The 26,347-nt window shown below is 46.9% G+C and overlaps 1 protein-coding gene across 4 annotated transcripts in view; it reads left to right on the top strand.

The window, feature by feature from the left end:
• Window positions 1-26,347, top strand: part of LOC309563033 (transducin-like enhancer protein 1) — a 111,003-nt gene that overhangs the window by 50,553 nt on the left and 34,103 nt on the right. For 2 of the 4 annotated variants that reach the window (XM_082267325.1, XM_082267324.1), the window contains exons 3-6: window positions 833-895; window positions 3,969-4,096; window positions 22,481-22,544; window positions 25,907-25,951. In XM_082267325.1, coding sequence (XP_082123451.1) covers window positions 833-895; window positions 3,969-4,096; window positions 22,481-22,544; window positions 25,907-25,951 — 300 coding nt within the window. The remainder of the gene's footprint in view (window positions 1-832; window positions 896-3,968; window positions 4,097-22,480; window positions 22,545-25,906; window positions 25,952-26,347) is intronic. The other 2 variants (XM_082267327.1, XM_082267326.1) reach the window with 1 other exon arrangement.

Below are 26,347 nucleotides of genomic sequence, written 5' to 3'. Positions count from 1 at the left end.
GCATTCAATACAAAGATGTATTCCTCAGAATAGATGGGTTGCCAGGAAACCTAGGAAGCACTGTAATAGAAAAGGGAAGAGCAGATTGTGTACTGCAGAAAATCCTCTTGGATCAGAGCTATTTATGCCTAGAGAAGAGTCTTGATTGAAGATTCTAGCACCATTCTCTCTCTAGGGCAAGGTGATGACCATCCAGCCTTTCACAGAGTACATATTGGCCACCTATCAGCCTATTTTAAATGCATCTTGATTGCTCCTTCTGCTTTTAACTTTTAGTGAAATTATTCTAGTAATCCTAAAGGAAATCTATACTGGTAAAATATAGAGCAGCTCCATTATTGACCTTTTTCTGCGCCTATTATTAACCTTGCAGCCTCCTGGTTTTAATAATTTCTGATAATTTCCTGCAGGCTTCGATTCATTTTGCTGCAGGTGAGTGCAGTAACTCATTGTAACCATTCAATACATCTTGTACTGGGCAGACTTTAGCAAAGGGAGTGTTTACAGGTTGCCAATGGTTACTGCACTTAGTAGGCTCAGAAGGTTACATGTGCGCTTTTTTTGATCAATTTTTTTTTTTTTTTTTTGTGTCAAAATGCCTAAGACGCAAAGAAAAGATCGAAATAGTAGAGGATTGGGGTGTCTAAACTTTTTGGCAAGCATGCTGTTGGTTGCGAAGACACCACCTAACTGCAGACAGGATGTGGCCTGCAGGCTATAGTTTAGATACCCCTGTTTAGCACATGAAATGAATATTTATATAGTGAAAGCATTTTTTTTATGACCAGGGTTTTTAAATAATGACTCAATTTTTTATCTTTACCTGGAACAGCTCCTTTATCTGGTCTCCACAATAGACACCTCAAGGAGACACATTGTTAACGACAGCCAGAAGGTAATTTTAGGATTGTAAGTGTGTGAAATAATCTGTAAATTGACTTTTGTCTACAGAATGCCCCAAACATTTAATATAATGTGTGTGGTAAGTTAGCTGATTTGTACAACTGAAGGCTCTTGTTTGACATTCTAAACCAATCCCAGATCCAGTTACTATGTGATGCACAAGCCTTGTAAAGTTAAAAAAAAACAAAACAATCTTCTATGTTTGAGTAGATTTGGATGTCTAAATCTCCCTTTACTCTGAAGCCCAATCCATGTTTGGATCATGCTTTAACTCCATGCTTGCTGACCAAATGCACCACAATCGCATGCATTGTGGGGCATTGTCACTACATGTCGGGTAAGCTTTGCCATAGGCTTGAAGTGAAGCATTGCGGCCACGAAATGTAAATAGTCGTACGCTGCCTATTGTGGATGACAAAAATGCACGTCTAAATTAAGCCTTTGTCTCACACGCTCTCCCTCCCAGACAATGCAGCTCAGTTGGGGGGAGGGGTTCAGCAACAGCATGCACCTGCAAAATTTTTTCATCTTACTGTAAAGCTAGGTAGACACTATTTTCGAACGAAAAAACAGTCTACTCTGGTCAGAGCTGCTGTGTACTATCCATGTGAGGTTATAGTACAGCGATCTCCCCTGCTGAGCTGTTGTGTTCTGACAGGTAGACGGCAATCCCCCACCACCACCACTCTGATCAGCGCACTCTGCCATTGACTGAGCGCGCTGATTGGGAGTTGGTCAGATGTTTGTTTCCCAGCATGCACGTCCGACAGAAGTCAGGCAGAGTGTCGGCTTTTTTTTTTTTTTTTTTTTATATAAATTTTATAAACCAGCAAACGTCTCCCAACATTCTGCCCGTGTGTACGGGCTTAATGCAAGCAGACGTAGGATACATGAGAATATACTCTGCTGTGAATTCAAGCGCTAATGACAACATCCGCTCACCTCTTCCCCTCAGCCAATCGGAGGAAACCAGCCAATCAGCAGAAGGGAAGTCATACTGTTTGCAGGACATAGTGCTGAATACTCTGTTCCTAAGCCTTCTACGTTAGGCCATGCTTACAGCTGTCGAATCACTTCGTAATGAATATGGTTCATTTGGGCCAGACAGACTATTTAAAAGCGATGGGAAACCTGGAATTCTGCTTTAAGTGAAAACCTCCATGTTTATATACTGTAGGGGGTCTGCAAGTGGTTAAAGTAAAAATGAAAAGTTTGAAATTCTGACTCATCTGTTTAGCAGCATGGAAGCACACCTGTTTACATATATTAAGATCTATATAGGCTGTACCCGTGGAGCAGTTTCAAACTGCCCTATGTTTATACTGGAGAATCACTCCATTTACATATGTGGCCATACTGGTGGCATTGTAGTTTCTGCATAGGAGTTTTGGAAATAAGGTACACAATCTATAATTTATTTGGCTGTAGAAATCCTCTATTCCAACGTGTCCATTTTTTTTTTTTTCATTTTTTTTATTTTGGATATTTCAGCTCTACTAATGCTTTAAAGGAAAACTATAGTCTCATCAATTTTTTTTCTATAATTGTAAGAGAGATCAGCGTGAATAAAATCTTATTTTTGATTTTTAAAACTTTTTCTATACACTCGTGTGAGGTCCATGTTTTTCCTGCACATGTGCTCGTGTGTCTGCATGCAAGTAGTCCCATTTGTCATTTGGGATGCAGCGGCTGCATGGATTCAGCCACTGCTCCCCAGTTTGACATTGATGTGGGTGCATGTCCCTGAACACACACTGGTAAGTTCACCTTTTGAACCATGTTATCTATTCCACCAGTATTCAGGGTGTAACTTGATGCAAATTACCCTCTGATGGGTGCTCAGGAAATACCTGTAATGTCTGTATTTGCATTTCTCTGTAATTGCCAGGCTAGAGATTCCCACTTCCAAAGCTATAACTCTGCAGTGTGGTTTATACCCTTGAATGTTCCAGAAAGGATACGGGCGTCATGTTGTACCATTCCGTAGTTGACAAAACAACAAAAATGTATTTCTATATTATGCGATGGGTTCCTTTTCACACAAGTGGACCAATCGGGTCCGCCTGTCAGTTTTTTGTCAAACCTGATCGGACCAGCCATTGCCCTCTGTGGAGCAGCGAATATAACGGACATCTGTCCATTTACACCCGTCGACATCCTATCCACCTAAAACGGATGGGGGGATCAGATTGGATGACAGTCAGAAGTACATGGACAGGCGGTCCGTTTACATCCGACCGCCCATAGGCTGTGTCGGGGTGGCATGAGCGGACAAGGACCTGTCATCCACCAGCTCATCAGGGATCAGCAAGCTGATCCGCTGGCATAGTCTGCATTTAGGCCCCTTTCACACAGGGTGGGCTGCAAGAGTCCACCTACTCAGCTGGGAATCTGTCCACTAATCTCTGCTGAGCAGGCAGATGGCTGGTCCATGTCTGTTCTGCTTATGCAGAGTGGACACAGACACAACCTGCTCTCCTCTATGGGCAGTAAAATGTAACTGAACCTCCTGTTTACACCTGACTGCTATCCAATGCGTCAGACGGATGGGAAAAGGATCCCCATCCGTAGTTTTTTTTTTTTTGTAGATTGGATGTCGGCGGGTGTCGAGGAAAATAGAAGGTCCGCCTTTTCAGGCGGATCTAATCGGTCCACCAGTTTAACGGGCCATAGACTCACTTTCAGCTTTCTTGACCTTTCGGAATAAGTGTCCATTTACAGATCTGAAACAGCAACTTACAGTGCTGTTCAGAGAAGTCGTGTTTTTTTGTTTGTGCGCTAAAGGTTACTGCTCTAACCTTTTTTTTTTTTAGCAGTGGTGGAGCAAACTTTCAAGGTCAACTGGACATTTTCTAAGTATTCAATATGATGCATTCCAGACCATCCAGATGTGTCATTAGTATAGCATGGAGAAATTAAATAGTAGGTTCAGGTAACCAGACCCCTATTTTGTTTTGACAGAGAGCGCAGGCCTAATTTGGTGTCTGCACTGGGTTACATGGTTCTTTTTATGATGGAGAATGCTCTTGCGTTGATGATGAATTCTGATGCATGGCTTTTCACAGACACACTTGCAGGCATCCGTGGCAGCTGGAGCAGCATCTGGCCCTCCGCAGAGCCTTAAACTAACGTACCCAGAGACTTTGGATCGTATTAAGGAAGAATTTCAGTTTCTGCAGAGTCAGTATCACAGGTAAGACTTTTTCATTTTCCTTTTTAATGCTTTGTTTTGAAGAAGAATTTTAGGCCTCATGCACACTGGACGTTTTTACAGCTGCTGTTTTTAGATATCGAATGTTTTTTTTTTTTTTTCTGCAGGCAGTAAACTCTCCAGCATGTTATCCTATGTGTACATGTCCACATAGGCTGTTAGCAGTTTTTGGCAGGGCGTTTTCTGGCTGGCACAAAACCCAGAACCTAGTGAGTTTAAAGAGTTTTCAGCTGTAAAAACGCTCTAACTCTGATAAAAGCTTACAAAAAGCTATAAAACGCAGCTGTTCAGTGTTACCAAAGTTTTTGAGCCATAAGCTTTTGTCTGAGTATAGTTTTGCTAAAAAAAAAAGCTACAGCTGAAAAAAGCTAAACACTGAAAAACGCTATTGCAAAAAAGCGGAAAAGCTACAGCTTTCTACTGGCATTTTGATAACGTCCAGTGTGCATGAGGCCTTATAGTGACTTGGGTTCTGTTGAAGAATTCTTGGATTCTACAAAGTCAGTAGCACAATCAGGGGATAGTACACAAGGGTTAGATTTTGTTGTGGTATTTTCTGCAGTCTGTGACACTAGAACAGGAAATGGTTGTCACTAGGACAGGAAGCTGCTAACCACAAAATAAACCTCACACAGCAGCGATACAGTCCCCAGTTTATAATTAAACAGTGGGTGTTGCTGTTGGAGAGATTTCCCCTAACATCCTGTCCTTCGACACCCCGCCTCGGAACAATAGTGTGGGGGAATATCCCAAATAAGGGCACACATTATAATCAAAAACTACCCCAGATTTAAAAACATATATTTCTCTTACGTCCTCCGACAGTCGCCGCCTCTTCATATTCGTCACATATGGGGTATTAGACTTTGCTCCGAAGGAGTAGCTAGGCAACAGAATATGTTAACAATAAAGCTTTAACATATCCCACCCTCAAGGGGTGGTCCCCTCAGTCAATACCCTCCTACTTCCTGCAACCATATCTCAGTTTTTAATGTCTAGCTTGTCAGGAGTGGCTGGCTCTCTCTGTGCTGGGACTTTTTGTCCCAGACTCTTTCTTCTTTTTAATATTTTGTTTGAGTTTTTTTCTCTACCTTTACTTAGCTGTTATTTTGGTCAGCATTAGTTAGTTCTTCGGACGAAGAGGATCATGCGGACTGGGTCTCGGGCTGATCCCCCTGATCGCAGGTCGTGGGTCAGTGGCTTCCCAGTCTGCCATCGAGCGTTCAGCCAGGTAACGCTCCTGGCACAGTGAACGACCCATCCCTGTTCGGTGCAGGGATGATTGGTGAGGTGGCTACCTCACCGGACGCTGTGCGGTTTCTTAACCGCCATTGTGTGCGTCTTGAATTGCGACTCTCCCTGCCTCATGTGCAGCGGCTTGTTCGCCTGTGCGGGTTCCCCACGCCATGTGAGGTAAGTGTATCTATGTGGGGACCTGTCTGTCTGGGGGGGGTCTCAGTCTGGGACTGTGTAACCTGCCTTTATTCACACTGCTTGTCTCCCTATCTCTCGGCTGCATGCTGTGGGCTGCAAGGGGGGGGGGGGGAGCTGTGTGACACTGTGTGTGTCAGGCTGGGCAGTGTGGGAAGCTGTGTGCTGTGGGGCATGTTTTTATGGCATGTTGGGGCATATACAGCGATCGCTGCGGCGATCTAACATGTATCCATATAATGGGATAAGCTTGTGTGTGTTTTTATGCACTATGGAGCGGCGATTTCGGCGCCAAACGACGCCATTTTACCGGCGCCCGCTCCGGCCGCATGGTTTACATGCACGGCGGCCATTTTCTTGTAGCCTCCATAGGCTTACATAGAGCGCCCTGGCAGCATCACTTCCTCTTTCCTGGAACACCGATCGAGGCAGCAGCAGCAGCGGGGTCTCCTCAGGTTTTATCCTTCTATTCCTGTTTGCCATTGCCTGTATTCAGTCTGTATATTCCCTGTGGGGGTCTCATTGTGCCTGAGTGTGGTGCGGTGGGCTGCGCTTGCCGCGCTTGCTAAAAGGGGGCAGTTAACCCTTGGTTGTCTGGCATACAGGGGCAATGGATTCTCAGGAGGGCAAGTTTCCCACAGTATTGGTGGAAAGCCAGGGGACCGCTGTTTCCCCCCCCAGGGGGGGATTTAGCCACTATTGTGGCTGGCCTTGCTGCCCAGGTGCAAATGCTGGTGGCTGCTCAATCTGCTAAACGGCCCAGAGTTGCTCTGTCCTCTGATTCTGAGGGTGAAGGTGATGGGGCTGTTCTGGCAGGGACCCCCTTATCGGGGTCCCGCTCCTCTCTTGATCTAGTGGGGTCTGAGGTGGAGGCTGAAGTTGAGGGGGTCGATAATTCTCCCCCTGGCTCGCCTGAAGAGCTTGCAATCATGGATGAGTTGATTGCTTCCATTAAGCAAACGCTGCGTTTGCAGGACGAAGTGTGTCCTCCCGCTGCCTTGGCGGCTTATGGGACGCAGAGAAAACGCAGGACGCCGCAGGTTTTTCCCTGCAATGCTGATTTTCAGCGCGCTGTTAAGGATCAATGGCGCGATCTGCGCAAACCTTTTGCGGTACCAAGTAAATTCAAGCTGCGTTATCCTTTCTCGCCTGCCACTGATGAACGGTGTGTGTGCCTCCACCAGTGGATCATGCAATTGCGGTTTTGAACAAAGCCACTGCGATTCCTGCAGAGGGTTCCCCTGTTTTCCGTGATGCCACGGATAGGAGACTGGAGTCTCTTGCCCGTCATACTTATTCTGTTACGGGTTCTATGCTTAAGGCTCTGTTTGCTTCTCTCATGGCGGCCCAGGCGATCGCAAGTTGGACGCAGATGCTTAGGCGCGTCCTAGTGGCCGATTCGGCCTCGCCGGCGACCCTGGATATGGTGGATCAGATCCACCAGGGTGTCATGTATCTGTGTGATGCGGACCTGGACCTGATTCCGTTGGCTGCACGTGTGCACAGCGTGGCGGTGTTGTCTCGCCGCCTGGTTTGGTTGAAATGTTGGTCGGTGGACCAATCTTCACGTAAAACCTTAGCCATTCTGCCTTATGATGGGTCTCGCCTTTTTGGGGAGTCCCTGGATGTGTTGATTAAGGGGATCACCGGGGGTAAGAGCACTCTCTTGCCCCATTTCCCCAAGGCTAAGGGGGCTTCTGGGAAGAAGCATGCGAATTTTCGGCCCCCTCAGGGGTCCTTTCGTGCCTTTCGGCCGCACTTCAAGGGCAAACCGTTCAAAGGCCAAGGTTCTCAGAAGAAGCCCTGGTCTGGGAAACAGAAGTCCGGCCAATCCGGACCTGCGGCCCATAACAGTTCGGCCTGAAGGGGCGCCCTCACCCAGTTTTGGGGTGGGGGGACGCTTGCTCGGTTTTCTTCAGCCCTGGTTGGCCCGTGTGCGGGACAGATGGGTTCTGGAAATCGTTCGATCTGGTTACAAGATCGAGTTTCTCTCTCGGCCGGAGAGCAGATTTTTTCCCTCAAATCTACAACTGTCTCCAGAGCGCCTGCGGGATCTGCACCTGGCGGTGCGGGACCTGAGGGCTCAGGGTGTGGTGGTTCCGGTGCCTCATCGGGACAGATTTCGGGGGTTTTATTCCAATCTGTTCACCGTGCCCAGGAAGGAGGGCAAGGTTCGTCCGATTCTGGACTTGAAAGCTCTGAACCGCTCTGTGCGGGTTCGCAAGTTCCGCATGGAGTCCCTGCGCTCGGTGGTGGCTGCCCTGGTTCCGGGGGAATTCATGGCCTCCATCGATTTGAAGGATGCGTACCTTCACATCCCCATATTCGAGGGGCATCAGAGATACCTTCGATTTGCCATTGCGGAGGATCACTACCAGTTCGTGGCGTTGCCCTTTGGGCTCGCCTCGGCTCCGCGGGTCTTCACCAAGGTGCTTGCACCGGTTCTGGCATTCTTGAGGGCCCAGGGCATTTCTGTCCTGGGGTATCTGGACGACATTCTGATTCGGTCTGCGACCAGTCAGGGTCTGGAGAAGGACCTGTCTGTCACAATGCAAACTCTGCAGGAGTTCGGTTGGACGATAAATGTTCCAAAGTCGACACTGAGTCCGTCGGTTCGTCTTCCCTATCTGGGAATGATACTGGACTCGGTGCAGGCGAAGGTCTTCCTGCCGGAAGACAAGCTCAGGACTCTTCAGGAGGAAGTCAGGTCCCTCAGGGACGTTCCACACTCGTCTCTGCGGACGTGTATGAGATGTCTGGGATTGATGGTCTCGGCCTTCGAGGCGATTCCTTTCGCTCAGTTTCACACGCGGGGTCTCCAGGCGGAGATCCTGTCCAAGTGGGACGGGCGACCTCAATCTCTGGATCTTCAGATCTCGTTGAGTCATCGCACCAGGGTAAACCTTCTGTGGTGGCTCCAGTCCCCGTTGGTGTCCGGGGGCAAGTCGTTTCGTCCGATCTCGTGGACGATAATCACTACGGATGCCAGCCTGTCGGGCTGGGGTGGTGTTCTGGGCGTTCTGTCCGCCCAGGGGACCTGGTCGGAGGGGGAGTCTTCCCTCCCGATCAACATTCTGGAATTGCGTGCGATAAGGCTCTGTCTTCATCGCTGGACGGACCGGCTGCAGGGCTGCCCGGTTCGGGTGCAGACGGACAATGCCACGGCGGTGGCATACATCAACCACCAAGGGGGCACCAGGAGTGCCCGAGCGGCTCGAGAAGTGGCCGACATTCTGTATTGGGCCGAGACTCATGTCCCGGCGATAACGGCGGTTCACATTCCGGGAGTGGAGAACTGGCAGGCGGACTATCTGAGTCGCCAGACCCTGGATCAGGGGGAATGGTCTCTCCATCCGGCTGTCTTCCAGATGTTGTGCGCGAAGTGGGGTCTTCCAGATGTGGACCTGTTCGCGTCTCGCCTCAACTACAAGGTGAAGAGGTTCGTGGCAAGGACGCGCGACCCTCGGGCAGACGCGTCGGACGCGTTAGTGGCCCCGTGGCATCAGTACAGGCTGATGTACGCTTTTCCACCGATTCAGTTGCTGTCCAGGTTCCTTCGCAGGTTACACTCGGAACGCAGCACGGTGATTCTTGTGGCACCGGACTGGCCTCGCCGGTCCTGGTACGCAGACCTCGTGAATCTGGCGGTCGACGCCCCCTGGCGTCTGCCTCTTCGAGACGATCTACTGTCTCAAGGACCGATTTACCATCCTGCTTTACAGTCGCTGGCTTTGACGGCCTGGCTGTTGAGACCGAGGTCCTGAAGGAGAAGGGTCTCTCTCCAGAGGTCGTTCATACCTTGATCAACGCGAGGAAGTCTTCCTCGGGAAAGGTTTATTACCGTACTTGGAAGGCCTATTTTGCCTGGTGTGAGTCCAGGGGGTTTTCACCCCGCACGTACTCGGTTTCCCGTGTGCTGTCTTTCCTTCAGACGGGTGTCGATCAGCGTTTGGCGCTGGCCACGATAAAGGGTCAGGTGTCTGCGCTGGCCGTTCTGTTTCAACGTCCCGTGGCTTCCAACTCCTTGGTTGGCACTTTTATTCAGGGTGTGAGGCATCTGGTTCCTCCTAGGAGGGATCCTTTGCCCCCCTGGGACTTGAATCTAGTTCTTTCTGTGTTACAACGTGCTCCTTTTGAACAGATCAGGGAGATCTCGTTGTCTCTGTTGTCCAAAAAGGTCGCCTTTTTGGTGGCGATCACTTCGGCTCGCAGAGTGTCGGAACTGGCGGCTTTGTCCTGCAAGTCTCCGTACCTGGTTGTTCATTTGGATAAGGTGGTCTTGCGACCTAATCCTTCTTTTCTGCCGAAACTAGTTTCGGAATTCCATCTTAACGAGGATATTGTTTTGCCTTCGTTGTGCACGAAGCCTACACATCCAAAGGAGGTGAGATTGCACTCTCTGGATGTTGTTCGGGCGATTAGGGTTTACCTTAAATCGACTGAGTCTTTTCGTAAGACGGACTCCTTGTTTGTTCTTCCAGAGGGTCCTCGGAAGGGCATGGCGGCTTCGGCCTCTACCATCGCCAAATGGATCAGGCAGACCATTGAACAGGCCTATGCCTTGCAGGGGAAGGTTCCCCCTGTGCCTGTGAAGGCGCACTCTACTAGATCACTGAGTACGTCTTGGGCCTGCCGTCATGGGGCTTCTGTAGCCCAGGTGTGTAAGGCGGCGACCTGGTCGACCGTGCACACTTTCACAAAATTCTACAAAGTAGATGTTCAGGCATCGGCGGATGCTTCCTTTGGCCGCAAGGTTCTTAGTGCGGCTGTTCCATAGGGTCCCTTGTTGGGGACTCCTGGCTGTTGGGATATCTTTGTATTCCCTGGTTTTTTTGTCTTTTCCTGGGTTGTTGCTCCTGTTGAGCACTTATTTTTGCTGTTGCCCAGCTGGTTTCCTTCCTTTGGTAAGGTTCCTTTCTTTGATGTGGAGACTGCGTTGCCTTTCGGCGCGGATGCGTTTCCCACCCCTCATGTTTGCACTGCTTTGGGACGTCCCCATATGTGACGAATATGAAGAGGCGGCGACTGTCGGAGGACGTAAGAGAAAACGGAATTTTTGTAAAATCTTACCTGTAAAATTCCTTTCTCTGAGTCCTCCGACAGTCGCCGCCCCCGCCCCTCTTTTGGGGTTGAATGTATACTCTACTGCTATTCCACTAAAACTGAGATATGGTTGCAGTAAGTAGGAGGGTATTGACTGAGGGGACCACCCCTTGAGGGTGGGATATGTTAAAGCTTTATTGTTAACATATTCTGTTGCCTAGCTACTCCTTCGGAGCAAAGTCTAATACCCCATATGTGACGAATATGAAGAGGCGGCGACTGTCGGAGGACTCAGAGAAAGGAATTTTACAGGTAAGATTTTACAAAAATTCCGTTTTTTTTTCAATTTTTTTTTTTTTTTATGGAGTTAAACCAATAGAGGAAACTAATAAAAACACTGACGTCTCCCTCCATAGCCTCTTAAATATGCTAGACTGAGCCAGAACACACTGTTGCGTGCTTGGCTCTGGCGACAGCAGCCTGGCCAGTAAAAATATCTTGCAGGGCTCCCCTTATCTGCCAACCACATACACTTGAGTGAGTCCTTGCTCCTGCAGTACAAAGATGTCCCACTTAAGTCTATGGGGTGTTGGTGTGCAAAATAGTGAGACCCCACTGGAGGCTGTCACCATCATATCCCCCCCCCCCCCTTATTACCAGGCCATTCTTTGTCATACCGCACTGTTACTTTAACTGACAATTGCAGGAAAGAGAAATAAAATTTCTCTTTCGTTCATTGACAGACACAGCTTCAGATCTTCATAAACCTTGGGTTATACTGCAGGAGGTCACTAGGCAGAAAAAAAGTTTGGCTACATCCATGGGCAGTCCCGGGGGGTATACTCACTTGGCTATAGGCACTTTTTTTTCTTTCTAGTCGGTAGTAAGGACCTAGTTACTTGCTGGCATCTTTGATCTTGGCAATTTTTAGATAGAATTTTTTTTTTCTCCTGGATTTTTCCTGTGAGATCTACAATCAACTGCCGGACTGGGCGATGGACTGGATAATCTGGATCCAGTGGTCACCCCAGTCTGGCCAGCGAGCGCATGCAGACCTCAGCTTCGTGCTAGATCTGCCACGACATGGCCCCACTGGACGGGGGCTGGCCTGCGAGTTAAACACCTTTTGCGAGGTCGCATATGACTGGTTTGCGGTGTTCCTCCTTGCCGACAGCCCCCAATTTTGATAGAGAGAGGTTCTGTCTGGTGCCTGCCTGACTCCTGGTATGGTGAGCAGCTGTTCCCCCTTCCTGGAGGGTTTTGGGGTGGACGTGGGCTCCTCCTTGGGACGGTTGGACCCCTGGTTTCCCCTACTTCCCGTCAGGCACCCCCCAACCCCCTCCACATATGTTGGGGCTGTTTGGGTGGTCTGGTCCACCTCTTGGGATGGGGGCAGGGTGCTATTCTGGCGGTAGGAGGGGGGGGGGTTTGAACCCACTGCGACCGGACGATCGACTGTGCTGGGGGAAGGGGAGGGGTTCTACCTAGTGGGGGCTCCTGCCATGGCCCCCCCCCCCCCCGCCTGGATCTATCCTTGAGGCCTGGGTCCCTGTAAGCCTTGTGGTGCTGCTATTTTGTTGTAGCCTCGGCGGCTATGTTTGTGTCGTCCAGCGGTCATTTCGCAGTGGTTTGCCTTTGAAAAGAACGGCGGCCATGACAGTCGAGCCCTGTGCGTGGTGATTTCGGAGGTGGGAGCCCTTCCTCATCCCCTGGTGCTAACTCCTCTATCTTTTCACTTCCTGATCGCCGCACGTAGAGTGCAGATTATCCTGGTGGCTGCAGGTGCCTGTTTCTGCTGGGTGGGGAGTCTGGTGGGGTTCTCTCCCTCTCTGCTGAGGATTGCTTGTGCCTGACGACCAGGTAGTGCTACCAGTGCGGTGGGGGTTGTCCCTTGCAGTGTTTTACACTTTTTGTGGGATCCCCCTGGTGACTCATGGAGTCTTTGGAGCACATCTCCCCACCTGATCCCCTCTCTTAGGCTGCAGGGCCCTCCAGGTACCAACCATCCATTAATGCACTGACAGCAGTCCTGGAGTCCTTTGTGCCCTTCGGGTGACTGGCTAGCCAAAATCGCCTTCCCCTGCCTCATCTGTCTCCTCAGATCTTGAATCTGATTCGGCCGCCGTGCACGTCACCCTGCTGGGTCTGCAACCACGCGCTCAGAATCCTCTGATAGTGAGGATCATTCCTCCACATTTACAACCACGCATCAAAATGATGATGCTTGGGGATCTGGATGCTGGAAGAGTCCATACTACCTATCAATGTCTTGGAGCTCTGAGCGATCAGACTGTGTCTGGACCATTGGACAGATCGTCTTCAGGGTTGTTCAGTGCTCGTTCAGTGCTCATTCAGTCTGACAATGTCACTGCCGTGCCTTAAAGCGGAGTTCTGGCCTGAAAATTTTTTTTTTTAGATAAAAATACCCCCGGGACAGTCAGGGCTAGTGCATTGCAGCAATGATAGCCTCTGAACTGTCCCAGGTTTCACTTACCTTTTTAGAAGAAATACTTGCCTTGAAATTTTCTTGTCCAGCGCTGCCATCTCAGGTGTGGGCAGCTGAAGCCAGGGCGTCTTCTTTGGTGTCCTCTTCGGTCCCAGAATGCGCCTGCACCGGCCCCGCTCGTCACTTCCGGTGCAGGCGCGTCATCCTTGCACAGCTTCTGGGCATGCCCAGAAGCTGTTTAGCAGGGAATGCCCAGAAGCTGTTTAGCAGGGAATGACACGCCTGCACTGGAAGTGACCAGAGGGGCCGGTGCTGGCGCATTCTGGGACCGAAGAGGACGCCCTGGCTTCAGCTGCCCACACCCTGAGAAGGCAGCGCTGGACAAGAAAATTTCAAGGTAAATCTATTTTTTTTTTCAAAAACAAGGAAAGTAAATGGAAAAACAAAATGGGGATTATCCAATTCTTAGGTGATTTTCAGCAAGCGGATGGCCAAAGTTGTTGTTTTTAAGGGCGGAACTCCGCTTTAATTCAATCAGAAAGGGGGCACAAGAAGTGTCCTGGCGGCTCTGAAGGTAGCTGAAATTCTAGGGTAGGCAGAATGGTTTGTTCCAGCACTCTCCACCGTACATATTCCCGGGGTGGAAAACTGGCAGGCGGATTACCTCAGTCGGCAGGCGTTGGACCAATGGGAGTGATCCCTTTATCCGGATGTGTTTCATCAGTTGTGTGTCCGGTGGGGCACCCCAGAAATGGATCTGTTGGCATCTCGGCTCAACAGAAAGGTGCAGAGGTTTGTGGCTAGTTCAAGGGATCCTTTGGCGGATGCCACAGACTCTCTGGCGGCCCAGTGGGGGTCAGTATCATCTGATTCACGCCTTCCCTCCTCAAGCTTCTGCCAAGACTTCTAGGCAGGATCAAGCAGAAGGGATTCCGGTCATCTTTGGCTCTGGACTGGCCTCGCTGGGCTTGGTACGCTGATCTGGTGCAGCTGGTCGCCGGTGTGCCTTGGAAGCTTCATCTCAGGGAGGATCTGCTGTCCCAAGAACCAATCTTCCATCCTGCTTTACAGTCGCTTGCTTTGACGGCTTGGCTGTTGGAACGCCAGGTGCTGAAGGATAGAGGTTTTCTGAGTCGGTGATTCCTACACTGTTAAAAGCTACGAAATCTACTTTTAGGAGGATCTACCAGTGTACGTGAAAGATGTACATTGTGTGGTGTGAGTCTCTTGGGGTCGATCTTCGCTGCTGCTCGGGGGTTGAACAGAAAGTGGCATTGAGTACCATCAAGGGGCAGGTGCTTTAGTGGTCGACCTTTGGCAACACACTCCCTGGTGCGTACCTTTCTTCAGGTTGTCAGACATTTGGTTCCTCTAGTACGGGCTCCATTGCCGTCTTGGGACCTCTATTTGGTGCGTTCGGTCCTCTAAAAGCCTCCCTTTTAGACTCTTCGGGAGATTCCCCTGTTTACGCCGTCCAGGAAGGTGGCCTTTTTTTTTTTTTTTTTTACTATCAACTCTGCGCGCAGGGTGTCCGAACTGGCGACGTTATCCTGTCGTTGTCCTTACCTGGTGATTCACAGAGATCAGGTGGTTCTTTGCCTCTGTCTGTCATTCCTTCTAAAGGTTGTCTTTGATTTCATTTAAATGAAGACATTGTGTTGCCTTCCCTGTGTCCGAGGCTTAAACATCCAAAGGAAATTGCCTTGCATGCCTTGAATGTGGTCCAGGCAATTAGGTTTTACCTGGCAGCTACAGAGTCTTTCAGGATGTCACACTTTCCTGTCAAGGCGCACTCTACTCGGGTGATCAGTGCTTCCTGGGCCTTCCCTCATCAGGCGTCAGTGACGCAGGTTTGCAAGGCGGCCACATAGTCGTTGGTGCACACTTTCACAAAGTTCTATAAAGTGGATGTGTTGGCATCTGTGGATGCTTCTTTTGGCCGCAAGGTTTTGCAGGCTGCTGTTTAGAGAACCTGATCCTCTTTTGAGGGTGTATTTGTTTTTTAAGGTGGGCTCCAGTTGTTTTTGTTTGACCTCCTGTTGCCTGGTTGGCTCATGTTTATCAATGCTTTGGGACATCCCAACAGTTATGAAGATCTGAAGCTCTATCCGTCAATGAACATCAGACAAATGGATTTTAGAGTAAGTCAAAAATCCAAAATGTTCTCCCCCCCCCCCCCCCCCCCAGTTAGTAGTTTCTTTTGGTGGTATTTGATTACCTCTGCATTTTGTTTTATTTTTTTTTTATTTTTGCACTAAACATTTTTTACTTTCGGCTATAAAACCTATCCAATGAAAAAATTGGAAGTTTTTTTTCCATAAATTTAGGCCAATATGTATTCTGCTACATATTTTAAGTAAATTAGAATCCCAATAAGCGTATTTTGATTGGTTTACACAAATGTGATAGCATTGGGATCATTTTTTATTTATTTTTTTCATTCTGCTACTGGTGGCGATCAGCGACTTATAGCAGGACTTTGATATTGTGGTGGACATTCTGGTGCTGACACTTTGCGAACCCGTGTCACTAATACTAGTGATCAGTGCTAAAAAAAAATGCACAGCCACTGTACTAATGACACTGGCTGGCAGGGAAGGGGTTCACATCAGGGGTGATCAAAAGGGTGAATGTGTGCCTAACCACTGTTTGTGTACTGTTGTATGTGTTTTTACTAAGGTAAGAGATGGAATTTGCAGGGAAACAAATTTCATCCCTTCCCTTCTGTCAGAACGGTAATCTTGGTTACATAGGCAGATCGCTGTTCTGTCTCTGCCTGATGGACGGGTGCTGGCGGACATAGTCTGTGGTACCCGCCGGTCGTGTCTCACTGTTTGTAAAGCGGCGGCGCGCATGCACGCCCCCCGCCCGTAAGAGTTGGATTGTGTATGTATGTATAGAGATAGATAGATAGATATATATAATTATACACACACTCTATATCACAAAAATGAGTACACCCCTCACATTTATGCAAATATTTTATTATCTTTTCATGTGACAACACTGAAGAAATGACACTTTGCTACAATGTAAAGTAGTGAGTGTACAGCTTGTATAACAGTGTAAACTTGCTGTCCCCTAAAAATAACTCAACACCCTATTTAATGTCTAAATCGCTGGCAACAAAGGTGAGTACACCTCTAAGTAACAATGTCCAAATTGGACCCAAAGTATCAATATTTTGTGGGGCCACCATTATTTTCCAGCACTGCTTTAACCCTTTTGGTCATGGAGTTCACCAGAGCTTCACAGGTTGCCACTGGAGTCCTCTTCCACTCCTTGATGACGACATCACAGAGCTGCTGGATGTTAGAGACCTTGCGCTCTTCCACCTTCCGTTTGAGGAAGCCCCACAGATGATCAAAAGGGTTTAGATCTGGAGCCATGCTTGGCCAGTCCATCACCTTTACCCTCAGCTTCTTTAAGCAAGGCAGTGTTCTTCTTGGAGGTGTGTTTTGGGGTCGTTATCACGTTGGAATGTTGCTCTGCGGCCCAGTCTCCAAGGGGAGGGGATCATGCTATGCTTCAGTATGTCACGGTACATGTTGGCATTGATGGTTCCCTTAATTAACTGTAGCTCCCCAGTGCCAGCAGCACTCATGCAGCCCCAGACCATGACACTCCCACCACAATGCTTGACTGTAGGCAAGAAACACTTGTCTTTTGTACTCCTCATCTGGTTGCTGCCACACACGCTTGACACCATCTGACCCAAATGAGTTTATCTTGGTCTCATCAAAGAAACAAGGGAGAAGGAACCCCCCTAATGGGACTTTAATGGTCTTTATCCTAATAGTTAATGGTAACCCAATAAATTGAATGTAGTACAAAAAGTAAAATTGGTTGTATATTTATTATTACAGAAAGTACAAAAAAGTGTAAAACCTACAAATAGGGGTGGCTAGCCCTAAAAAGATTCCATCATATGCTGTCACCCTGTAAACAGACAATTGCATATATTGTATATGAACAATTTACTCATAATACAAAATTGCTGCACACCTGCCACGTTTCTGGATTATGATTCCTTCTTTAGGGGTGTATGAATAGTATAGTTAAAGACAACATTTATGATGAAAAGAGTCAACAAAATAGCCAGCGTGCCATAAAATCAACATATTGATACGTCCATCCCAGAATATAGAGGGCAGCAGTGGCCAGCAGAGCACATGGAGATGTCAGCTATGGAGCCCAACAAGACCTGGCAGAGCGCGGCCGCGACAACAGCGCAACAAGAGCAAATGGGCCTCCCTTGGATTGCTGGTTGTGGGCTTATACCCTGCTGCTGCCAAGGGTCTTGCTACTAGTGAGCATTTGCTCTTGTTGCACTGTTGTCGCTGCCACGTTCTGCCAGGTCTTGTTGGGCTCCATATCTGTGACATCCGCATGCGCTCTGCTGGCCACTGCTCCCCTCTATATTCTGGGATGGACGTATACATATGTTTTTATGGCACGCTTGCTATTTTTTTGACTCTTTTCATCATAAATGTTGTCTTTATACTATTCATACACCCCTGAAGAAGGAATCCTAATCTAGAAACGCGGTGGATGTGCAGCCATTTTGTATCATGAGTAAATTGTTCATATACAATATATGCAATTGTCTGTTTACATAGTAACTGCATATGATGGAATCTTTTTAGGGCTAGCCACCCCTAATTGTATGTTTTACACTTTTTGTACTTTCTTTAATAATAAATATACAACCAATTTTACTTTTTGTACTACATTCAATTTATTGGGTAACCATTAGGATAAAGACCATTAAAGTTCCATCAGAGGGGCCCCTTGTACCTTTTTTTCTTTGTTGGTTCAGGGATGTGGGTCTTATCCGATGCCTCCTCCATTCACTAGCCACTTCTGCTTAGGTTGGTCTCATCAGACCACAGCACATGGTTCCAGTAATCCATGTCCTTAGTCTGCTTTAGAAGAGGCTTCCTTCTGTGACGACAGCCATGCAGACTAATTTGATGCAGTGTGCGGCAGACAGGCTGACCCCCCCCCCCCCCCACCCCTTCAACCTCTGCAGCAATGCTGGCAGCACTCATTGGTCTATTTCCCAAAGACAACCTCTGGATATGACGCTGAGCACTTGAACTCCACTTCTTTGGTTGACAATGGTGAGGCCTGTGCTGAGTGGAACCTGTCCTGTTAAACCGCTGTATGGTCTTGGCTACCGTGCTGCAGCTCAGTTTCAGGGTCTTGGCAATCTTCTTATAGCCTAAGCCAGGCATCACTAAATGGCGGCCCGCGGTCTGAGTCCGGCCCCAATCACTCTCCCACCCAGACCACAGCGGTCGCGCCATTTAGGAGCCTGTTCTTATTCTCCCAGATGTCACGCTTTCTTTTTCACAGAGCCGACAGCAGGAGGTGGGACAGTTCTGGAGGGAGGGCGGAAGCTGTCTAAGGTAAACAAGCCAGTGATTGGTTGCTAAGATAAGGGTGGTCCAAGCAACCAATCACTAGCTTGCAGCTTCCGTCCTCCATTCAGAGCTACTGTGCCTCCCATCCTCCCGTGTGTGTAAGGTAGGGATAAGTGTTATGTTGGAAGGGAGAGAGGCACTGAGTGGCAAGTTTGGAGTAGGAGAAAGCAGGGAGTGTGGCAGAACAAGGTTTTCTTATGATGTGAAAATAGTTACATATTTACACACTCCACCTTGATCACCCTGAGTGGGGAGTGTTGTAGGAGCCTGTGACCACTGTGAAGGAGGTAGTAAGCAGTGATCACTGCTTCTGATTGATGGGAGATCGCTGCCTAAACCCTACATCTGGTGCCTGCTATGTCTGCTGTGTGTGTGATTGAAGGCTGCAGGAGGCATTTAAAAGGATCCAAATGCTAATTGTCTGCTTGCTATAGTGATTTTTCTCCTATCTCAATCTTAAGTGCAGTCATTGTTTGCTGCCCCTTATTTTATGCTAAAGGGCATACTGATGGGCACAGCAAAATATCCCATCAGTATGCCCCTTAACATAAAATAAGGGGCATGCTGATGGGCACATATTATGTTAGTGGGCTCAAAGGTGATGGGCACGTGTTAAGGGGGCACTCTGATGGGGACACCTGATAGAAGGGCATACCCTGACAGTGGCAACTGTTTTATGAGGGGACCCAATGTAATGAATGACTCTGGTAGGGGCACCTGATATAAGGGGGAACGCTATTGGGGACATTTACAGAGTATTACCAGAGTGTTGAGAAAACGGAAAGCAAAGCGCCATAGCGCGTGGCTGTGCCAAAAAAGAAAATAGAAGCGTACAGTCTTTCATGGCACAGATTTGAGATTCAGACCTCTGCCTGAAGAACATTTTATTGACTGGACCGCCTTGAATTTTAATTCCCTACCCCTGGCCTGGGCCATCTTTATGTAGAACAATTCTTTTTTTCAGATCCTCAGTTCTTTGGCATGAGGTGCCATATTGAACTTCAGTGATCAGTATGTGAGAGTGAGAACACCAAACTTAACACACCTGCCCCCCATTCACATGTGAGACCTTGTAACACTAACGAGTCACATGACACCAAGGAGGGAAAATGGCTAATTGGGCCCTATTTGGACATTGTCACTTGGGGATGTACTCCCTTTTGTTTCCATCGGTTTAGACCTTAATGGCTGTGTGTTGAGTTATTTTGTGGGGACAGCAAGTTTTCACTGTTATACAAGCTGTACACTCACTACTTTGTAGCAAAGTGTAATTTCGTCAGTGTTGTCACATGAAAAGATAGAATAAAATTTTTAGTGTGTGTGTTCCGGTAGCAGTAAAACTGCTTTTTTGCTATAAAATTACTTCAAACCCCCAAATATATATATAATAGCATTTTTTTTTTTTTAATACTTTAATAAATTAAAAAAAAAATTACCCCAATTTTTTTGTATAATGTGAAAGATGTTACGCTGAGTAAATGGATACCTATCATGTCCCGCTTTAAAATACTGACTGCCCGTGGAATGGTGGCAAATGCTGCTTAAAATTCTCCATAGGCGTTGCATTAAAAGCCTTTTACAGGTTACCAGTTTAGAGTTACTCAGGGCTGGTGCTAGAATTATTGCTCTCGCTCTGACAGTCGCGACAATACCTCACGTGTGCTGCAGTCACCGTTTGCGTTCACATTTGCACATACACATAGGGGGGACTGGGGGTGCTTTTTTTTTTTTTTTTTCTCGATTAATTGGTTGCTGTCACAAGGGATGGAAAACAGAGACCTGTTGTTTGTTGTTCTTGTCTCTGTGACCCCGGAAATCAGAAGCAACGAGTATATCGTCGCTTCCGCCACCCGCAAAAGTAATTGCGGGGCTATTTAGCCACTCAAACATCATCTGCTACAAAGGCAATCGCTGGATGCAAATTTTCATACTGCGATGATGTCTGTAGGTGCAGGCATCCTCTCTGTATACAGTGGGTACGATAAGTATTCAGACCCCCTTAAATTTTTCACTCTGTTATATTGCAGCCATTTGCTAAAATCATTTAGGTTCATTCTTCTTCCTCATGAATGTACACATAGCACCCCATACTGACAGAAAAACACAGAATTGTTGACATTGTTGCAGATTTATTAAAAAAGAAAAACTGAAATATCACATGGTCCTAAGTATTCAGACCCTTTGCTCAGTATTTAGTAGAAGCCCCCTTTTGATCTAATACAGCCAGGAGTCTTTTTGGGAAAGATGCAACAAGTCTTTCACACCTGGATTTGGGGATCCTCTGCCATTCCTCCTTGCAGATCCTCTCCATTTCTGTCAGGTTGGATGGTAAACGTTGGTGGACAGCCATTTTTAGGTCTCTCCAGAGATGCTCAATTGGGTTTAAGTCAGGGCTCTGGCTGGGCCATTCAAGAACAGTCACGGAGTTGTTGTGAAGCCACTCCTTCGTTATTTTAGCTGTGTGCTTAGGGTCATTGTCTTGTTGGAAGGTAAACCTTCGGCCCAGTCTGAGGTCCAGAGCACTCTGGAGAAGGTTTTTGTCCAGGATATCCCTGTACTTGGCCGCATTCATCTTTCCCTCGATTGCAACCAGTCGTCCTGTCCCTGCAGCTGAAAAACACCCCCACAGCATGATGCTGCCACCACCATGCTTCACTGTTGGGACTGTATGGACAGGTGATGAGCAGTGCCTGGTTTTCTCCACACATACCGCTTAGAATTAAGGCCAAAAAGTTCTATTTTGGTCTCATCAGACCAGAGAATCTTATTTCTCACCATCTTGGAGTCCTTCAGGTGTTTTTTTAGCAAACTCCATGCGGGCTTTCATGTGTCTTACACTGAGGAGAGGCTTCCGTCGGGCCACTCTGCCATAAAGCCCTGACTGGTGGAGGGCTGCAGTGATGGTTGACTTATTACAACTTTCTCCCATCTCCTGACTGCATCTCTGGAGCTCAGCCACAGTGATCTTTGGGTTCTTCTTTACCTCTCTCACCAAGGCTCTTCTCCCCCGATAGCTTAGTTTGGCCGGACGGCCAGCTCTAGGAAGGGTTCTGGTCGTCCCAAACGTCTTCCATTTGAGGATTATGGAGGTCACTGTGCTCTTAGGAACCTTAAGTGCAGCAGAAATCTTTTTGTAACCTTGGCAAGATCTGTGCCTTGCCACAATTGTCTCTGAGCTCTTCAGGCAGTTCCTTTTGACCTCATGATTCTCATTTGCTCTGACATGCATTGTGATCTGGAAGGTCTTATATAGACAGGTGTGTGGCTTTCCTAATCAAGTCCAATCAGTATAATCAAACACAGCTGGACTCAAATGAAGGTGTAGAACCATCTCAAGGATGATCAGAAGAAATGGAAAGCACCTGAGTTAAATATGAGTTAAATATTTCTTTTTTAACAAATCTGCAACAATGTCAACAATTCTGTGTTTTTCCGTCAATATGGGGAGCTGTGTGTACATTCATGAGGAAGAAGAATGAACTTAAATGATTTTAGCAAATGGCTGCAATATAACAGAGTGAAAAATTTAAGGGGGTCTGAATACTTTTCGTACCCACTGTAACTACTGCAACCCGAGGACGTCCAGAAGGGGAGGGGAGGGCAGGAGTGGGGAGAGGGGGGCTTCACACAGACCATGGAAATGACAGGAAGGAAGAGGCAGACGCTGCAGAGACCAGGATGATGGAAAGTCAGTTTACTGACCGGAACAGGTAGGAATAATCGGGTATTATACTATATAGAAAAATATTGCAAAAAATGATTAGCACAAAGATATGAAGGATCGACCGAAACAAGGAAGGATTGGTCAAAGGGGTTGCTCCATCACAGGAAGGGTCAAAGTTGGGAAGGATCGGTCGGTTGTTTGCTCAACCTTTTGTGAAAGCAATAAAGTTGATTAAAAAAAAACAAATCAAAATAAAAAAAAGTTACTGTTTTAATACATCACATGTTTCAGATGTTTTACCTTGAGCCAAGTATATTTTGCCACATAGCCTTGATAAATGTATGTTTTATGTGCAGTTTAAAATTGGAGTGTGAAAAACTTGCAACAGAGAAAACTGAGATTCAGCGACATTATGTCATGGTGAGTTGACCTAAAATGCAAATAAAGTGGAGAGATGCTAATGATTATGTTTGATCCAGTGAATGCATGCATGGATCCCACAATTTCAAATCTGGGTGAAATGAGCAGCAGAAGTGTGCCGGACCAACCGCTTTCCACTTGTTTTTAGAGCATGTTGGCAAATTAAGCATGAATTAGCTGCTGTTTGAAACACTTACTTTTGTTTTCTTATTTTGATAAGATGCATTCACTGCATTGTGGATAACGTGAGAGTATTCATTGAATTGTAAGCCATAGGGCAGTGTAGAACATGAAGCAAGCCCTTTGATTGGATAAGCATTGGGCCAGTTGATATCTGTTATGATAAATAGGTTGGAGTTAAAGTGATTGTAAAGTCGGGTTTTTTTTTTATTGCATTCTGTGCATGAAGATAAAAAATCTTGTGTGCAGCAACCCCCTAAAATTTACCCAAGCCCCATCTCTACCAGCGATGTCCACGAGTGCCTTGGCCATCTAAGATTGGCTGAGACACAGCAGTGGCGCCATTGGCTCCCGCTACTGTCCAAACTTTGTTAGCCTATCAGGAGAGAGGGGGGGCAGGGCAAAACCATGGCTCCGTGTCTGAATGGATACACGGAGCTGCAGCTTGGCTCAGGTGCCCCCATAGCAAGCTGCTTGCTTTTTGGGGCACTCGACAGGAGGGAAGGGCCAGGCGCTCCAGCCAGGGACCTTTTTGAAGAGGCGGATCTGGGCTGCTCTGTGCGAAACCACTGCACAGAGCAGGTACAGTGCATCTGGAAAGTATTCACAGCGTTTCACTTTTTGCACATTTTTTGTTTTGTTACAGCCCTATTCTAAAATTGATTCAATTTATTTTCCTCAAAATTTTACAAACCATACCCCATAATGACAACGTGAAAAAAGTTAGTTTAAAATCTTTGCAAATTTTTTAAAGAAAAAAAATCAAATGTACATAAGTATTCACAGCCATTGCATAATACTTTGTTGAATCACCTTGGGCACCAATTACAGCCTCAAGACTTTTTGAGTATGATGCTACAAGCTTGGCACACCTATTTTTGGACAGTTTTTCCCATTCTTCTTTGCAGGACTTCTCAATCTCCTTCAGGTTGGATGGGGAGCGTCGGACAGCTGTTTTCAGATCTCTCCAAAGATGTTCAATTGGGTTCAAGTGTGGGCTCTGCCTGGGCCACTCAAGGAAATTCAGAGTTGTCCACTCCTTTGTTATCTGGGCTGTGTGCTTAGGATCGTTGTCCTGTTGGAAGATGAACCTTCACCCTAGTCTGAGGTCCAGAGCGCTCTGGAGCAGGTTTTCATCAAGCATGTCTCTGTACATTGCTGCATTCATCTTTCCCTCGATCTTGGCTAGTCTCCCAGTTTCTGCTGCTGAAGAACATCCCCACAGCATGAGGCTGCCACCACCATGCTTCACTGTAGGGATCGTATTAGCCAGGTGATGAGCGGGGACTGGTTTCCTTCAGAAATGACTTGCCATTCAGGCAAAAGAGTTCAATCTTTGTTTCATCAGACCAGAGAATTTTTTTCTTGTGGTCTGGGAGTCCTTCAGATGCAAACTTCAGGTGGGCTGTCCTGTGCCTTGTACAGTATAGTGGCTTCCGTCTGGCCACTCTACCAAACCGGTCTGATTAGTGGAGTGCTGCAGAGATGGTCGTTGTTCTGGAAGGTTCTCTCTCCACAGGGAAACGCGGGAGCTCTGTCAGAGTGACCTTAGGTTAGGGTTCTTGGTCACCTCCCGTACTAAGGCCCTTCTCCCCTGATCGCTCAGTTTGATTGGGCGGCCTGGTCTAGGAAGTGTCCTGGTGGTTCCAAACTACGTCCATTTACATATGATGGGGGCCACTGTGCTTATTGGGACCTTCATTGCTCCAGAAATGTTTATGTACCCTTCTGCAGATCTCTGCCTTGATACAATCCTGTCTGGGAGGTCTACAGACAATTCTCTGTGGACTTCATGGCTTGGTTTGTGCTCTGGCATGCACTGTTAACTGTGAAACCTTATATAGACAGGTATGTGCCTTTCCAAATCATGTCCAGTCAACTGAATTTACCACAGGGGGACTACAATCCATTTGTAGAAACCTCTCAAGGATGATCAGTGGAAACAGGATGCGCCTGAGCTCGATTTTGAATGTCATGGCAAAGGCTGTGAATACTTATGAACGTGTGTTTATTATTTTTTCCTTTAATACATTTTCAATGATTTCAAACAAACTTCTTCTTTTACGTTATTATGGGGTATTGTTTGTAGAATTTTTATGAAAATAATGTATTTAATCCATATTTGAAAAAGGTCGTAACATTACAAAATGTGAAAAAGTGAAGCGCTGTGAATACTTTCAGGATGCACTGTAAGTATAACATGTTTATTAGAAAAACAAAAATGCTTTACAATCTAATGTGCAGGAATGATCAGATTAATATATTATAGTGGAGCTGATGTATTTGGTCCCATCAAAAAGTAGAGCTATTTGGTGTTTTTCCCTTTTTTAAAGGATAAGCTCTTCTTTTTAAAAAATAATAAATGCCCATTTTTTTTTTTTTCTGGTAAAAAAAATGTACATTTATTTTCTATGGAGCCTGCAGAGCATTGCACTTGCGATCAAAAGATCATGGTTGCAATGCAGGGCTGCTGGAGAATCTCAAGATGGCTGCCTACATGTGCCTTTTACGTGCAGGCAGCTACTTGGGAGCAGGAAGAATTAATATAATACGAAGGCACTCGCCAGTGCCCTTGCGGTTCATTGAGAGCTACAAACCATCAGCTGCAATGGCTGATGGTAGTTGTAGTTCTTTCATTCACTGGAAACCTTTTTGTCAAAAAGGTAACAGCGCGTAGGGGGAGAAGATCTCCCGTTCGCTCACTGTCAGAGCAGGGGAGATGGGCAGAATTAGTGACAGGAGCTGGTACATGTTACAAGTTCCACCCTAAATATTGATGGAATGTGTTCCAAAAAATAAACTTCTCCTTTTAACATGTTAATTAGAAGACTGAAACAACTTACGCCCTTTTCACACTTGTGGGGACTGATCGGGTCAGCCTGTTTTCCAGGCGCACCCGATCAGATCCTTGATTATGGAGCTTACATCCAATCTGATCCGCTAAAAGCAGACAAATGGAGATCTGTTCCCCTTCTGTCTAGTGTATCGGATGGCAGTTGGGTGTAAACGGACAGGCGGTTCATTTACCATCCAACCATCTATAGAGAATGGGCTGTTCCAGAAGGTGGGCTTCTCTTAATGTTTTGTATTTGTCATTAGTACACAAGTATTGATAAATTTGACTGTTTTATATAGGGATTACCTATTCTGTGGGGAAATTGACTTTTTTTTTTTTTTTGCAGTATTATGAAATGTCCTATGGTCTGAATATTGAAATGCACAAACAGGTAACCTTTTTTTCATTCTCCATGTGTACTTCGTACCCACATTTTACCCACTGGTCTTCCTTCAAGCTCTTCCTCCTCCTCTCACTGTGCCAGCAGCTTACTCCTTCCTCATGCTGTGCATATAAAAGTAGCAGTAAATTGCACAGTAATGAGTGGGCATGTCCTCCCTCTCTTAGGCGGTAAAAATCTATCACAGCCCTTTAAGGTGGCTTTACTCTGCCACAGTCACTTATTGCTGTTATCCAGAGGGATGGAGAATGTTAGTGCCATTAGAAGCTGAGGAAAGTGCCAACATTCTGTCATTTTTGTTACTTTGTGCTAAGCCCTGGTATCCTTTCCTATTTTTGTTCGTCTTGTAACGAGACTACCCTGCTTTGCAGACATGAGATGCTCCAT

Source organism: Pelophylax lessonae, assembly GCF_965119305.1.
Source record: "Pelophylax lessonae genome assembly, chromosome: 1".
NCBI classification, from domain to species: Eukaryota; Metazoa; Chordata; class Amphibia; order Anura; family Ranidae; genus Pelophylax; species Pelophylax lessonae.
This window is presented reverse-complemented; position numbering and strand designations above follow the sequence as displayed.